The sequence below is a fragment of the Amblyomma americanum genome, chromosome 4, assembly GCF_052857255.1.
Source record: "Amblyomma americanum isolate KBUSLIRL-KWMA chromosome 4, ASM5285725v1, whole genome shotgun sequence".
Classification (NCBI taxonomy): Eukaryota; Metazoa; Arthropoda; class Arachnida; order Ixodida; family Ixodidae; genus Amblyomma; species Amblyomma americanum.
In genome coordinates, this window is record NC_135500.1 from 18,423,320 (window position 1) to 18,440,489 (window position 17,170).

A 17,170-nucleotide genomic window follows, 5' to 3' on the forward strand; every position below is an offset into this window, starting at 1 on the left:
GCCTTGTAAAGGAGGCTGCGGACTCTAGTCAAGTCGCTTGCCTCTAAAGCGACTTTTACTCGCTTTCTCCTCCATCACTGATGGAAATAAAGAAGTTATTATTATTATTATTATTATATTTAACAAATCCTTGGCATTCGCCCAAGTTCCAACCGACTCGAAATACGCCCAAATAACACCTACATCAAAAACTGGCGACCGGTCGCAACCCGCATCATTTAGACCCATTTCGCTTTTGTGCAGTTGTGCCAAATCACTCGAGCATATAAATTTCAAACACGTCTTCGTTTTTTATGACAGAAACAAAGTAATTGATATGCGGCAGCACGGGCTTCGAAAGGGGCTCTCCACAGTAACCCAACTACTTGAAAGAATTCACGATCTCGCTGCAGCATTAGATAAGTATAGCTAGGTCGACAATTTTTTTGACCTCGAAAAAGCTTTCGATCGCATGTCTGATTCTAAAATATTACTAAAGCTAAAGTGGCTACTTAAAAATGATTCCTCGCTAGCGTGGATTCAAGCTTATCTCTCATGCCGTCGTCAGAAAGTTAAGATTGATAACGCCTCTAACACGTGCACCAAAGCTCTTAGAAATTACAGTTTCTGCGTAGAAAACTTTCGACATCACCCTCTAAAGTCAAGCTTACAGCATAAAAATTCCTTGTGCAACCTATCTCGGAGCATGCAAGTCCCCTTTGGAATCCCCACCAGGCATATCTCGCTGGAAAACTAGAGAAAATACAGCGCATGGCCCTTCGTTTCATTCACACGAAGTACTCGCGGCATGAGAGCGTAAGTGAGATTCGCATCCGAGCAGGCATCCCATCACTGCCTAATCGTCACGATATTTCTGCTTTAAAATTTCTTTGCCTTCTGTATCACGATCGCATTAATATAGATAAAGCCACATATCTGACTCCACCTTATCATCACGCGCAGGACTAATCACGAGAAATGTATCAGACCGTTTGTATCCCGCTGTAACACGCTCAAATATTTATTTTTTGCCGTTGACCATAAAAAGTGGAATAGATTGCCACGTGATTGTATCATTGCGAGTACAGTTGAATTTTTTGTTAAAAAAAAAAGAGAGCTTGCTCAGTCAGTGAAGCCCTTAAAGTATTCACTAAACCTTTTATTTTTTTGTTTGCAGCTATGTATAAAAGCCCATGTTTATTTGACAATTGTGACTATGACTGTGCACGTTACGTCGCGTCACCAGGCACTGTCTGTTTGTACGAAACTATACAACCCACTCCTGTTTGAGCCTGGAAACCACGCTTACAGTATTATGAAATAAATAAACAAATGTCGCTCTATCCGTAGTACTACCTATATAGGCGCATTACAAAATGATATAAATCTCATTGAAGCCTGGTGTAACTAATGGTTAATGTCTATCATTACTAATAAAACATCCGTAATAACGTATTAACTATCCATCGAAAACACTCCTATCCACAACCCAATTGCACCGTTTTTGGTTCAGTGATCTGCTGTGTTCCCTCCTACAAATACTTTGGCATTAAAATAACCAGCGACCTTTCGTGGAACGACCACAACTCGTGCCTTGGCTTCCTTCGCCGTCATCTAATGCTTGCCTCCCCCTCTGTAAAACGTATGACATATCTAACCCTCGTTCGACCAAAATTAGAGTACGCATGCGCTATTTGGGATCCGCTGCAATCACACCTTGCAAAGACTCTCGAATCAGTACAAAATCAAGCCGCTCGCTTTGTTCACTCTTACTACTGCCACTTTAATAGTGTATCTCATCGAAAGTCTCAGGCTAACCTGCAACATCTCGTTCATCGACGTAAAATTTCTCGAATTTGTCTTTTTCATAAATTTTATCATTCATAGCTATCCACCTCTGTCATCCTGCCTCCTCACCGGACTTCGCAACGTGTCAACCAAAGCAAAAGTGTTTATCTACAGCCTGCTCATACTACTGTGCATCTTTTCTCATTCTTCATTCAGGCTGCAATAGTCTGCAATGATCTTCCCTCTGCTGCCGTGCTCCGCTCCAGTCCACAGCATTTCAAAAGTTATATCGACAAAATAATTTACTGATATGTTAACTGACATACTGCTTGGATGTTGTACTGCTATCCCTCATGTAATACCACATATCTGGGGCCCTTGAGGTGTATTTAAATAAGTGAAATATAGAGTAATCTTTTTGGCTATGTGATTGCATTATCGCACCTATTCGAGATAAGAAGCAGTTCCATGGTTTTCTGTAGGTTTGTATTTTGCGGCATATTTATGTTAAAGTCACCTCCAGAGAATATTAAATAGTCATTGCTCGAAATTCTATTAATATTTCATAAAAGGCAAAAAAAGTTGCCCCATTTCCGCCTGGAGATCGACAACAAACCAAACGACGTGTTTGCTCAAACTGTGAGTATTTTATAATCATCTAAAAAAACACAAAATGAAGCAAGTTAAGGACTGACACCGGGCTTAATCAATAACAAAGCCACCACGGCGAGTAGGGCTGTTCAAAGAAAACGTCCGGCGTCCGTGGTGTCTGCTCTCTTCGTACGAATAATGTCTCATAGTTCCACCAAGAACAAATTAGTCCAGCTCTCTACGCAAAACGAGTCGTTCGTTGTATAGCGAAGGCAAGATAACCGCTGGTCTACAAGGTAACGGAGTGGATTTCGAGAGGAGGCAAGCGTAGCAGAGGGCTGCAGAAGGTTAGGTGGGCGGATGAGATTAAGTTGTTTGCAGGGATATGGTGGCCGCAGCTGGCGATGGACAGACATGGGATAGGCCTTTGTCCTGCAGTGGGCGTAGTCAGGCTGCTGGTGATGATGATAAGGGCGACCTTCTCGCCGCTTTCGCAGTTTTCTTGGGATGACTGCCAGCCTCCTGCGCGACTCACGTAGTGCTGCTGAAAAGCCTTCTGAGATGTATAAGTTTTCTCCTCAGTTGATCTTAGTGCTGGGCTAGTTGTTACTCGTTGTTTAAAAGTTGGATGTAGCGCTATTAGTAAGATCACAGAGAGAGGACGAAACAACAAGGAAGAGCATTCTTCTTTGTTGTGCCGTCCGCTATCTGTGGTTTTCCTAATAGCGCTATATCCAATCTTTAACAAATGTTTTCTCCTTTCAACATGGAAAAGTTTTGCAGAACAGATATCTCTGCCAAGGCTTCAATTGTGTTAATCCTGTGCGTCTTGATTTCTTGTTTTTTGTGGCACCTGGGATGTGCAGTGAGAGGTTCCTATTTTTTCGAAGCGCTTTCTCCTAATCAACGCTCAGTTGCGAGTCAGCGCTCGTCGCATGTTGTCTCTTTGTGCTTGTGTTGTTCACCACGAAAACCTTATCAAAGCTATGTTTTGAGTAGAAGTCGTTAGATTGCATTAGTTTACCAATTTAGACCAACCTAAATTCTGCTCTGTTTCTTTTTTCCTGCGTAAATGTTGCGCGCTGGCTGCGGTTCTTGGCGCTCTTATTATCCACACGAGATACTGATAAACTGTTTGATATTGTAACGTAGTAGTGACAGCGCTGCGGCAGCCAGGAAGAACTTCCAAAACTGTCTTTCTTTCGACTTGACTTGCGGTCACAGAGAACCAGATTTCACTAGAACGAAATTCGTTGTTTCATTTGCGTCCTGTTCCCGAAATGAAGAATAAAATTAAGATGGCATCGTCTATTTCGAACTTAGACGAAGCGTTACTAGGCACCGTAGGAAAGTGTATCGAGTTCTTTACCGGATAACACGAGACCAAGTATTTTAGGGGGTGGTGTGCCACGCATGCACCTACGTCTTAATTTTTGCTCCTTTACTTTATGCCCCAGCCCTGTACCGACAACGCTGCAGTCTGCCTTTCCTAGCTAATGCCGCGACGCCGCCAGTTGGTTTTGAAGCAATGCTGAGGGGAAAGAAAAGCAGTTGAGAACAACTTAAAGCATGAGCTAACTAATTGCAATGGGGCTGTGTCGCTGGTGGAGAAATGGATAAAATGATCAACGGGGAGGAATTCAGTACAAATCATTTTCACAATTGGCCAGTGTCAGAACAGTACTTGAAACAAAGCAACTCCATGAATACGACAAAAACTGTTGATTTAATGGATCGCAAAGTCACTTATGGAAATACTCGCTGTCTTCTACAAAAGGCATTACAAGTGCTTCGCGCTTACTCGGCCAAACGGTAGAGCATCCATCTCGCATTCGGGAGGCCAGTGCCGCAGGGAACCCGCACGTTTCTAATGGATACACAATTTCCCCCGGCCTTGTGCTTGGCCTATCTCGGGGGAAGTTGGTCGGAAAAAGGCCTTTGGCCGACCTCATGGCCCTCAACAGGTAATTGATCTTCGAGGGTAGGAAATTAGCCTTGTTGTATAAGGCCTATTGTGGTGCTTTTTCAGTCCAAACAGGGTGAGGTCAAAGGCCGATTTCTTAAGCACATCACCCCAAAGGAGCACAGCATTAGGTTAGGGGAAGGTCGTGCACATTGCATCACCCAGCGGCACTGGGGATAGAACTCCGTATCTCCCGCATCCGGAACAACTGCAATAAAACGCACACGAGAAGAATGTGGCGGTTGCTTTGCCTTTCCCCGAGAGAGCCTTCACATCATGAGGAGGCTAGAAATGCCGCTGCAGTCATCATGACAACTGCGGGGAACAACTCACTCCCAAATCGCGCTTCCTTTCCCGGGTTTAGCATCGCGACACTCCTCTCCTCCCCGGCAATACCGGAAATCATGCTCCGTCTCAGTAATTCCTTGTAACATTACCAAAGATGTGATGAGTGCAGAGGCAACGTTATCATGCTGACGAATGCAGTGGCAGCATAAAATGTGGTTTAAAATTAGTGCTAGCCTGCTTTGAAGCGCGCATGTGGCAAACGCTATTTCAAAGTCGAGTCTTGCATCGATGTGTGTACGCCATTTACTGAGTTTAGCGTGCGCGACTCTTGCGCACGCAAAATTAGTTTTACACATGGCGGCTCGCTCCAAAGCAGGACACTTGGCATCGGATAAAATTTTTCAGTGCTACTCGGTTTTCAGTACGTTCACTGGTCACTAACGACGTATCGGCCTTTTGTCTTCTCTGTCCGGACCAACAGCAAAGTAGACAAGCGATCAATTAGCTTTATTTTTAGCTTTAATAGCAATTCAACCGCTCCTAGGCCTAAAGAATGTCGGTTTCTTCATAAAATGTTTTCGTTCCGAATCCAGATAGTGTAACTCTGTTGACGCTATTATTTCGCCGCGCTTGCATATTACAAACAACGCAACGCCCCCAATATGCTTGCGTTTAGCGAACCTAAGTGCGCATAGGCTATTCTAAATCTGCGAGTGTTCCTTCAGAGTTTTGCATTGTTTATGAGGTTTAACGTCCAAAAGCAACTCAGGCTATGAGGGACGTCGCAGTGGAGGGCTCCGGATAATTTTGATCCCATGGGGCTCTTATTGCGCACTGACATCGGGTATCAACATCGAAATGCGACAGCTTTGGCCCGATAGAACCAGCGGCTTTCACGTAAGCAGCCCAGCACCATAACCAACGAGCACCGCGGCGGCCTCTTCAGAGTGTAATACGTAGAGCTGCTGACGTATTAACTAGAGCTAAAAATACACGCACGCACAGAGATGTTACAGGATACACGTGTGTACTGTCACATTTCTATGTGTCTCTTAGCGCTAGTTACCATGTCGGCATCCGTAAATGAGCTACCCTTTGCTGCATAGAGCCCCAAGGAACTAATAAGAAGGAGTAACACGGACAGTTGAGCGAGTTGGTACATCATTTTAAAACTTTCGAAAGCGCTGCTACAGGGGACACCAAGAGAGCGCTTGTCCTTCGTCTTCTTTCTCTTGGTGTCCCCCGTAGCAGTGCTTTCGAAATTTTTAATATAATAAGGAGTATACGAACTGGTGCTATAAATGCAGGGGATTCAAAACTAGATAAGATTCGGCGTAAAAGCTGTTTCGGGACCGAAACTTGTAATTCGTCTCCTCTATCGGTAAACAGCTGAGTTTTTCAAAGCACTCAATACGGCGCAAGGGCGCAAGACCAGCTTCTCCAAGCGCAACTCGGCGGCAAGTATGCGTTTTCGCCAAATCTCGCTTCAGGCTTTAAGCGCCTCCAGACCTAGAGGAGCAGGCCAGCTGGCTGCAACGCCTAGCTCTTCTCTAGAAAGGCGTGCTCTTGTGTGGTGTTTGTTATACGGCAGCCGCGTACATGCACCGCCTGTGAACGCGGCACAGCGGTACTGTGTGCTCTGACATATGCCAAGGAACTAAATTCGTGAAAAGATAAAGGAGTCAAGAGGCGTAAATGGTTTGTACATACCCTCCGTAAATGAGCTGGCTTCCATCTCTGGAAAGAAAAAGACAAAGGTTAATAGCTGCAAATCGCCACACAGCGCACTCTATCCTTGTTCAGAAATGTTGGTGTTCGGCTATGCTGTCCGCTCAGCTTAAGGACATCAGTAAGCTTGACTTCCATTTGTTCTTTTCGGGTAGAGGGCAATTAAACTGCTGCGACCTTAGTTTTGGCAGTTTAAAAAGATTAGATTGCTTAAATCCCCAACTGCAGCAAGCGCCACAGCCTGCCACTCCTGGTCGCTCACCGGTTCTTTCACGCCCCTCAAGAAAAAAGAAGGCTTAACATGATGACCCATTACTGGCTGATTAACGTGAGGGTTCGGGATGACAGAATCTTGATAGCTCGTGTTTCCGAGCTGCATTATTTTTCAATGCCAGGGCCGGAGTATTGCGGACTAAGACATATCGGATCAGGTACCACGAGATACGATGTTATGCGGTGCGTGTGAAGAGTAGAAGGAAACGGCTGAACACTTGATATTTTACCTTAGATGTACTTGGTTGTAGGCCAGTTGGTAGGAGATCGTGAGGAGCAAAACCGCAAAACAGGACGGGACTAAGTTGTTTTTGTGTTTTTGTTTGGTTTCGCGCAGGTTAGTTGTGTCACCCTTGCTGGTTTTCCGTCCTTTCGCCGTACCGATTGTTTTTGTCATGGTTACCATTTAACTGTTTTCTCATGCATCATCTTCATTTTACGATTGCTTGCCAGATTACACGTGCGACTGATCCATATAAGCTCTGCTGTTTTTTTTTCAATAAATGTTCAGTTGTCAGTACCGCCCTGTGTTGTCGCCTGCCTCAGTTCCGTCCTGTTTTGCGGTTTTGCTCCTCACGACTTGATATTTTTCCGTAAAGGGCTTACCCTATAGTTCAAAGCAGGGATACTGATTAATTCAAACCATTGGTGTTTTGAGGACAGTGCAGGAATAATTGATTTTAAACGGGCCCCGAAACACATAATCAGTGCATTGTTTTGCTTGTTGGCTGCATAGAGTGAGTTATCGTGATGCTATTAGCATCGGTGGTACAGCGTATACTCCGGTCTTTGATATTTTAATTAGTTCGCAAAAAGAAATTCATGGCGCTAACGGTGTCACCATACAGTGGCGGTTTTTAGCAGTGGATATGACATCACTGGGTGGCAGCTTGATGTTTGGACAAACAAATATACTAGAAATTCTGTTCATAAATAGAGATACCTATTGTCATGTTTTTGCGTTTTATATTATATCAAGAAAACTAACTTGTTTGCCCGAGATAAAAGCGCTGTAAAGCAAGAAAAACAAAATACACCACCAGAGGCTCTGGCTACTATTTGCATCGAAGGACTTTGCGCCTCTCTCTACACATCCTATGACCGAGCACAAACACTTAAGGTTACTTTCTATGTATCTAAGACCAGCTTTGCGGAATCGATCCTATCGAGCCATTGCACTCTACAAGCGTTCATTTGGGTTCGAATGAAGGATGCAAAAACAAGCCATTCGTTTCACATTTAGCAGTGCGCATCGTTAGCTTGTGGAGGACCACCGGGCGGCGGCGCCAGATGGCGCCACGTTCCCATGAACAGCGCGCGCGCCTTGCTCGCCGTGACCAATCAGCGCTCCTAGCGACGGGCCATGGCAGGCGATAAGCAGTAATGGTACGCGCTTACTAAAAAATTCTCTACACCTCTCCATTGGCAAACATATCTACATTTACATCCTTTCATCCACAAGGTGTTCCACAATCTAAACGGTGGGCAACAAGTACGGCGTCCCGATGATGTTCTCTCCGCCATGTAAATTGGCCAAGATTTTCCCTAAGGTCAGCAGTAGTGGTACTGCAACTTCTGGCTGTGTCAAAAAGCACGCTAAGCCCTTCGTTCGGTGTGCCGCGGGTGTGCTCTATGAGATCCTCCTTTATTTTGGCAAAGTGCATGTTGACCATACTGGGCGTTGTGTTAATGAACGGGCCAAGTAGCAAGAAAGAACAGTGGAAAACGCAACAGGCTCACACATGAATCTACCCGCCCATTGCAGTTCTTGAAAGGATGAAAACTGAGCCACTGCTTCACAAAATCAAAATTCGCGTAAGAAGTAAAGAGAGATTAGATCGGGAACTATCGGAGGCCCTAGTTACCAAGGTGAGAGGCGACATGTGTGCCAGTACCCCTTCTCTCTCTATACGCCAGCGAAATCACATTGCTTCAAACTAGACGACGAGTGGGCTCGGTGGCTGTGCCACAGCGCGGTGCACTACAGCTATTGCTTTTGCCATGCAGACTGTCAACCGTTCCGTCTCCATGGCCTTGCTGTTTCCGGCCATCTCCAGTGCCTCCTGGACCTTCCGGGCTGCGCCGAGTCAGCAGCGTCACTCTGGCTCGAATTTCGACTTTTGTCTTGCCACCAGCAACGCCCCTTCTTCCACTCTCCCGGATTTCACGCCTGTATTCACCCTGGCCAGCGGAAAGCAATCCCCACCGTCATCGACAGTTCCCGCCACGCCAGCAATAAAGAACAAGCGCCCGACCGTGACACTCAGTGGGCTCGGTGGCTATGCCACAATGCGGTGCACTACACCTCTTGCTTTCGCCATGCAGGTTGGTCACCTATAATACAGTCTTTCTGCTAAAAAAACTAGCAACTATTGTTTGGTCGCTGAAAAGGGAACAGCGCAAACACAGGACGAATAGAGAGGAACGTACAACACAGGCCCTGGCTTACAAATCATGTTTATTTGAAAGGTGCACACATAAAAATAGTCTCGCGGCAAGCTGTCAGCTGAGTCAACGTCAGGGGCGGTGTAAAGGGCCTGATAAAAGCGATAAAATCTTAAAAGCTATAAAAGTTTTAACAAAAAACGATGCCTGTATGAAGGGTGACATGAAAGAAAGCAAACAACAAGATGAAGGTGAAGGATGGATGATGGGCATGCGGTCAGGTAAAAAACGGGAACGTGGCTAACACATTGTGTAAAATAGCTGAGAACTTCAGGACGCTAGCGGGCTGGGTGAATACGGTGGAGACGCGAAACCTGACCGCGGAAGGTTTCCCGCTCTCTGTTATAACACATACATGCGAAAAACTAATTGGCAATTTCAGGGGTCTCCGAACCACGAACGGAGGTAAAAAAACGGGAGCCAAAAAGAAAGCAGTGGCCATTCCCTACGTGCATCGCATGGCGCACAATCTGAGGAATGTTGCTCGTCGTTTTAGTGTTGACGTGGTCTGTTCAGCACCCCTAAAGCTTCAACACCTTTGTCGGATAACTGGGACTGATGTCCAGGAATGCAAGAAAGAAATGCACTCCTTTACGTGTTCGGTGCGACACAGATCAAGATTTGTGGATTGTGTGCGCTCGGTGGTGTACCAGATTCCTTTCACTTGCAAAAAGTATATATCGGACAACCCGGGCGCTGCTTAAATATCCGCCTAAAAGAACACGAACAAGCATCGTCAGACGTATCTAAACATTGCGCTCAGTGCGAAGATAAAAAGAGCTGTAAGGCGATATTTGAGAAAACAGGTACTGTACCTGTACCGGCAAAGAAGAAAATTAGCGCGTGCATCAGCCAACCCTCTATCACATTATTTGATGCGTAGATACGGTTCTTGCACAATACCTGATTTGCCATGGGTCATAGGAAAGGGCGCCCCTATCTTTTCAGTTTTTGAGTTCCTTGTGTTGATTGCCTCATGTGATTGCTGACTTCGCCGTTCTTTAGGTCGCTATTATATATGCGTTTTCCTCCTGAATAAAATTTTAGTTGCGAGGCAGGGCTTTTTGTTGTGCACCTATTTCTTCGTCCGTCGTCTCTCTTCGCGCTGTCTTTTCCTTTAATTCTGAACGTAAAAGCGCAAAAAACACAAGGACACAGACTAAGGCAGACAACACGAGCGCTTACTTGCAACTGATTTTATTTCATGCAAGAAGCGAAATTTATACTCTTGATAAGTGTCTGCACATGCTTACAGGGCAATTACCGCAGAGTTATGACTGATACCAGTTATCATGTAACACATATGAAAGATGTCAGATATGCCATCTCTTTTTGTGACAGCAGAATTGATGGAGCACTTATGCAATCATCCCCAGCTCGCGCTATCTCCAAAGCTTCCACAATTTCTCGGGTAATTTGGCATTTGTGCACGTAAAGGACTTTGCACTTGTGAAAGAGAGGACGACAACCCTCTTTACTTTTACTTTTGCACTTTAAACAATGAATGCTCATGTGCCCCCTTTTTTGTTGTTCACAACGTAGTCATGCTCGCTCAACCGCTCGTCCAGGCATCGTCCCGTTTGGCCTATATAGTATTTTCCACATGATAAGGGCACTTTATAAACAGCACCTTCACTGCATCTCACAAACGGCTTTTGATGCCTGATTTTGCAACCAGTTTTTCTTTGGTTTCCTGAAGTACTTTGCTTACATAATGACATCAGCTTATTTGCGGCAGAGAACACCACGTCAACGTTTGCCCTGTTACCAATTTTTTTGAGATTGTGTGAAATCTTATGTTTATAAGGAATGACTGCAAATTTCTTATTGGCTTTTGTCTCTTCCGGCTCGTCCTGGCACTTGGCTTCCCATTTTTTCTTTTTGACAAGTCCTTCCGCCACAGAAACCAGCAGGTGTAACGGATAACCCACATCTTGCAATTTGTTGGACTGCAGGAGAAGGCTTTCTTATCATGTGGAAAATACTATATAGGCCAAACGGGACGATGCCTGAACGAGCGGTTGAGCGAGCATGACTACGTTGTGAACAACAAAAAAGGGGGGCACATGAGCATTCATTGTTTAAAGTGCAAAAGTAAAAGTAAAGAGGGTTGTCGTCCTCTCTTTCACAAGTGCAAAGTCCTTTACGTGCACAAATGCCAAATTACCCGAGAAATTGTGGAAGCTTTGGAGATAGCGCGAGCTGGGGATGATTGCATAAGTGCTCCATCAATTCTGCTGTCACAAAAATAGATGGCATATCTGACATCTTTCATATGTGTTACATGATAACTGGTATCAGTCATAACTCTGCGGTAATTGCCCTGTAAGCATGTGCAGACACTTATCAAGAGTATAAATTTCGCTTCTTGCATGAAATAAAATCAGTTGGAAGTAAGCGCTCGTGTTGTCTGCCTTAGTCTGTGTCCTTGTGTTTTTTGCGCTTTTACGTTCAGAATGGAAAACCAACTCGCCCAAATGCAGCTATTATTGAATTTTCCTTTAAAATGAGACGAGAGAAGCAGGGGAAAGTCTGAGTTTGGAGCATTCGGAGAGAGACCGTCTCGGCCCGTGAGAGGCGGCGGTGAGGCGGAAGCAAAGCGCAACGAGTCGTGCGGTAGTAGTCGAGGATGTGCCGGTGAACAGGGAGTACAGGGGTGAAAGCTGTTCGAGGCGGGCCCGGCGAACTCGGCGGCGAATCAGCTCGGTAGGAAAGAGCGCGAGACCAGGCATGTGCCTGTTGATTGTCGTCGAACACGTCGTGTGCCCGGGTCCAGGCGAGCGTGGTCAGTGGGGCGAAAGTAGGGAGATGCCGAAGGAGAGTAGCGGCGGAGTGGTCAACTACCAGGTCGCGGTACCCACGACAGACGGATGCCGAGTCGGTAATAATCACACGGGGAAGAGAGAGGCCGGGGATAGCGAGAGCCAAAGCGATGGCCAACTCCTCTGCCGACTGAGCGTTGTGTGTACGGAGAGAGGCAGCCGTGAGAAGGCGACCCGTGTGGATGCATGAGACAACGTAACCTGAACTGCACCAGAACCAAAACTGAAACAGATTGGCGATTAAACGTGAATACTATCGGATTTCCTCGGCATCAGTCTATGTGATCGCTCCTAATTTTTTTTCGTCAAGCAGTGGTTCTCTTAGTGCCTTTTGGGAAATCATTGGTGTGATACTGCTGCATATATTAATTAGGAGGTACTGCGTAGCATTGCCTTCCTTAATATTCACTCGTGAGTCCTGTTAAGCGTTGGCCTCTGCAGCGCAGTAGGTTAAAACGGAGCGCAGGGCGAAAAAAACGGTGAGGACGTTGATTCTGCCGTCACGAGGACTTTGTTGACACGACGCAGCGGTTTGAGTACCGCAGCAAGCTTGGAACGTCCCTACGGGTGATTAGAAGGAGCCGCAAAAGTGAGGGCAGAGCTACGCACCTCTGGTCGGTATCTTAAGAGTCCAGCGATGAGTTGTGGTCCTGAAGGAGATAATGGCACGTATCGACTGCGAGGGATTCGGTGAGCGAGAATCGCGATCTTCTTCTGCTTCTTTTGCGCCTTCTTGGCAAACAGGTCTTCAAAGTACAAATTATATGCTTGTGGTTTCAGGTACGCAGAAAGTTAAACGTCTGAACAAGCATTTAGGATATTTAGTTTATTTTCTTCCTAACGTCCCGAAACCATTTTATAAGAGGAGGCAGATTTTAAATTGTAAGCGCTCTTTCAACATGCGGGAAAAAGGCCGCCGCCGTCTGGAAGACGTTGAAGTAACGAATGTTAGCTGTTTGGGATTCGGTGACACTGCAGCTCTGCCTCGACGCGTTCGTCCTGTTCATCGCTGCCCCGACGGCTCTGCTCTGCTGGGAACGATCGGCTAAGTTTCGGGTGGCTGATTGTGGCATTTTCTCTCTGCGTCTTTGCGCGGTAAGGCAGTAAGTCCGGACTATGTCCACCCAGTCTCCCGGCCAGGGGAGTTCCCTCTGGTCGGCTTCTCTGTCAACTGATCTCCTACCGTTGGAAGCTTTTTTGCGCAGTGGTGTCGGCAGTATCCCTGTCGCGCTGGTGCCTAAGGATGGTGGTGCTATCAGGATGAACAACCCTGGTGCTGTTCGGGCTGCTCTCCAGTCGACGACTTCTCATTATGAGTCAATCTCAGAGGTTCGCCAGTTTGGACGCGGTGGCATTCTGTGCAGATCGCCAGACCTCGCCTGTGTAAGAGATTTACTAAACTCCTCATCCTTTGCCTCCCTTCGAGTAAGTTCTTTCATCCCTTCTCATCTGGCGTGCACGAAAGGTATTGTACGAGGTGTAGACTCTTCCCTGTCTCCGGCAGAGAGTCTTGAGCTTCTGTCGGCTGCAGGTGTTGTTGCTGTGCACCGCTGTAGCCGGGATGTAAACAACGTGCGGATGCCCACTGAATCAGTGATTGCTACCTTTGCCGGCACTTCCTGCCCATCTGAAATCAAGGCATGGCCTCTAATTTTTCGAGTAGACCCATTATCGTCTCGGCCTCTGCAGTGTAACAACTGCTGGCGCTATGGACATAGCGCTGGCGGTTGCAAATCCAACTTGAGGTGTTGCAACTGTGGGGATGGTCATTCAACAAGCACCTGCACTGAGAAGAATGAGAAGTGTTGCCTTTGCGGTGGTGCGCACTCTGCAAACTACTCAAATTGTCCCTCTCGAGCTCAGGAAATTCAAATTCTGGAAATAATTGACAGGAAACGCTGTTCGCGCCGTGACGCTATTTCAGAGGTCAAAGAACGTGCCCACGGTTATGCCGGTGTGACCGCTCGGCAAGGTGTCATGTTAGACTCAACGCTGTCCCAGGCAATTGCGGCTGCTGTGGAGGCTTCGATGTCTAAAATGGTAGAAAAGATTGTCGCAAGTGCGTCGGAGTGCTTTACAAATGTTCTAGCGACTCAGATTACACATGTCGTGCAGGCTAGTTTGGCACCTCTTTCGACAACAATTCCCTCTCCTCTGATCCGGTCTCAAATTCCAGTAGCATCACAACCCCAGGAACAAACTTCTGTCACTTCCGTTGTACCTACCTCGGGTACTTCGAGGGATGTTGATATAATGTATGATTCCGAGATGGTGGAGCCTGATGCGCGGCTTCTTAAGCGCAGTGGGTCCCCCATGTCTCATTCGTTGTCTTCTCAGGGCACCCAGCCAAAATCAAAGAAGCAGCAGCTTGGCACTAAACCCAAGGATACCATTTTGGAGCAGGCAGTTGCTGCTGCTAGACTTTCGCAACCATAGCGTCGTTGCGAGTTCTGCAGTGGAACTGTCGCTCTATTCTTTCCGCTTCCACAGATTTACACTGCCTTTCTACACAGCTTAATCCTGATGTCATAATTCTGCAAGAAACGTGGCTTTCAACCGACAAACATTTTCATATCAAAAATTACCGGTCATTTCGCCTAGACCGCCAGTCAAGAGGCGGGGGTTTACTAACTTTAGTCTCTTCAAAATTTTGCCACAGGGCTGTGGTATCTTTTCAACAAATGTCTCCTGACTGTGAGATTTTGGCAATAGACATTGTACTTCCTGGGTGCTCTCCATTTTCAATAGCAAATTGTTATTTCCCCAATGGAGTCCAGGATGTTAGACCTCTGGATTTTTTACTCGTAAACTGTAAAAACCCAGTTCTCGTGGCTGGGGACTTCAATTCTCACCATGTGTCTTGGGGTTTTAGGACTAATTCATGCGGCAAGCGCCTTTGGGACTGGGTTTCTGATCACAACCTGATGTGCTTAAATTCAGGATCGGCCACTTATCTTCGCTCACACACTCAATCTGGTTTAGATCTCACGTTCATTAGTCCTGGAATTGGCGTAACGAATTGGTCGACAGTTGATAGCGGCAGTTCAAGTGATCATATACCTATTCATTTTGATATCATATGTCGTGTTACTCCGGCGTCTTCTCAGTTGCGGTCACATGTAAATTATGACAGATTTCAGACGGCGTTGCGCTCTGCCCTTGCTCCAGTGTCTAACATCGCCGAGGTCCACCAGTCAGCAAGCATATGTCTGGCTATTGAGGAAAGCCGTAAAAAGTCGGAGTTCCTGGTGAGGCCAACAAAAGGGAATTCTTTAACTGGTGGAATGCGGACTGTACAAGAGATTACAGGCGGAGGAAGGCAGCATGGAAAAAGCTTCTTCATAACCAATGTCCGAATAACTGGAGTGATTATAAATTTATTGCAGCCACCTTTAAACGCACAGTTTCTCGCGCAAAGGAAAAATATGACTCAGAACACTTCGATTATCTTTCAAAGGCGGGCAACCGACGTGCACTATTCGGTTTTCTACGGTCTAGGAAACATCTCATGTCCTCTCATAATTGTCAGTCATTAGTTATGTCACCTGTAGAAACTATCCAGGCGGTTGAATTAATAGCCACAGGCCTGCAAAAGCGGTTCTCGTCTTTACTACCTATGCGACCATTGTTGTTTGCACCAGTCGTACAAAATGATAATGCATCACAAGTAAATCTATCAGAGCTTTCACAAGTTGTCCAGAGATTGCCAGCTGCTGCTCCTGGCCCTGATGGTGTTACCACAAAGATGCTCAAGATTCTATTTGAAGAGTCTCCCAACTCCTTATTGCACCTAATAAACTACTCTCTTAAACACGCTTGGATACCTTCTGAGTGGAAGCTGTCCAAGGTGATCCCTTTACTTAAAAAATCAGGGTGGAGGCTATGAATTGGATAATATTAGGCCAATTTCTTTAACATCAAACGTGGTAAAGTTGATAGAAAGGTTGTTACTAATTCGGGTGTCAGCCATTGTGGACCGCAAAAGTATACTCAGCCCGTGCCAACTCGGTTTCCGGCCACGGTGTTCGATATGGAATGTACATGCTGATCTTGAGAGCAGAATTCTCCTTGCTCGTCGTCAACGCCTGGTCGGGGCTTTGGTTACGTTAGATGTCGCCAAAGCTTACGACAGTGTAGAACACTCCATCCTGATACATAGGCTACAGTCTCTTCAATTTCCAGATTAAATAGTTGCATGGATATCTGCATTTCTTCATAACAGGGAATTCTTTTGCGTCCATAATGGTGTTCATTCAGAGAGGTATAGACAAACGCGAGGTGTACCGCAAGGAGCTGTTCTTTCTCCTGCGCTCTTTAATATTCTGTTAAGCTCAATTCCTCTCCACCGCCATGTACGCACTTACGTCTATGCGGACGACATTGCGTTTTTTGCTGCTGCGCCGGATATACATTCTCTGTATGGTCTGTTGCAGTCATATTTGAATACACTTGAGCACTGGTTGAGCGCATTACACCTGAAGTTAAATGTTGGCAAGTGCGCCACTCTTGTTTTCCCTCTATTCACTCCTGTAGTGGTATCTCTCACTTGCCAGTTAAAAATAATACCGCAGGTTCAATCCCTAAAATACCTAGGGGTCATTTATGACAACAAACTCACCTGGCGACCTCACATTGACCATGTCGCGGCGAAAGGGGCTCGTGCCGTGGGCATGTCACGGAGATTATGTCATCACCGGTACGGCATGCGCAGAGATGCGCTATTAATGATCTACATAATGTATGTCAGGCCAATCTTAGAATTTGGATCAGTGTTGTTTTTAGGCTCGGCTACATATAAACTTCGCCCTCTCGTCCTTTTAGAGAGGGAAGCACTTCGCATGTGCCTCGGCCTTCCAAAATTTGTGGCTATCAATGTGCTGTACCTTGAAGCCCGCATTCCGTCTCTCTTATCACGACTTCAATTTTTAACTGTGCAAACTTACCTCAGGATCTATGAATCCCATTTCCACCGTTCCCAAAGCATTTTCTGTTCTCAGCCGACCTCCTTTTTTGGTGTCCCCTGGTCTCGTTTCAATTCCCCTCAGGTAGTGTTTGTGCAAAGATTACTTCAGCCTTTAGATGTAAACATTTATGATATCCTTCCTGCGCTTCGGAATGGGCCCACTATCCACATTGTTTTCGACGACATATTCCCAAAAAATGCAAAACTTTTGCCACCGAGTATTCTAAATGGTCTTCTAGAAGATCATCTGGGGACCCTACCAACAGATATAGCAATAGCCACTGATGCATCGCAATGCAATGAAAAAGCAGGTGTGGGAATATTTTGCTC

The 17,170-nt window shown here is 46.0% G+C and overlaps 1 protein-coding gene across 1 annotated transcript in view; it reads right to left on the minus strand.

Annotated features, from left to right (window-relative positions):
- Nucleotides 1-12,578, minus strand: part of LOC144127747 (uncharacterized) — a 378,448-nt gene extending 365,870 nt beyond the window's left edge. The window contains exons 1-2 of the mRNA XM_077660645.1: nt 12,487-12,578; nt 6,320-6,346 (exon numbers count right to left, since the gene is read on the minus strand). Coding sequence (XP_077516771.1) covers nt 6,320-6,344 — 25 coding nt within the window. The 5' untranslated portion in view covers nt 6,345-6,346; nt 12,487-12,578. The remainder of the gene's footprint in view (nt 1-6,319; nt 6,347-12,486) is intronic.
- Nucleotides 12,579-17,170: the final 4,592 nt, after the last annotated feature.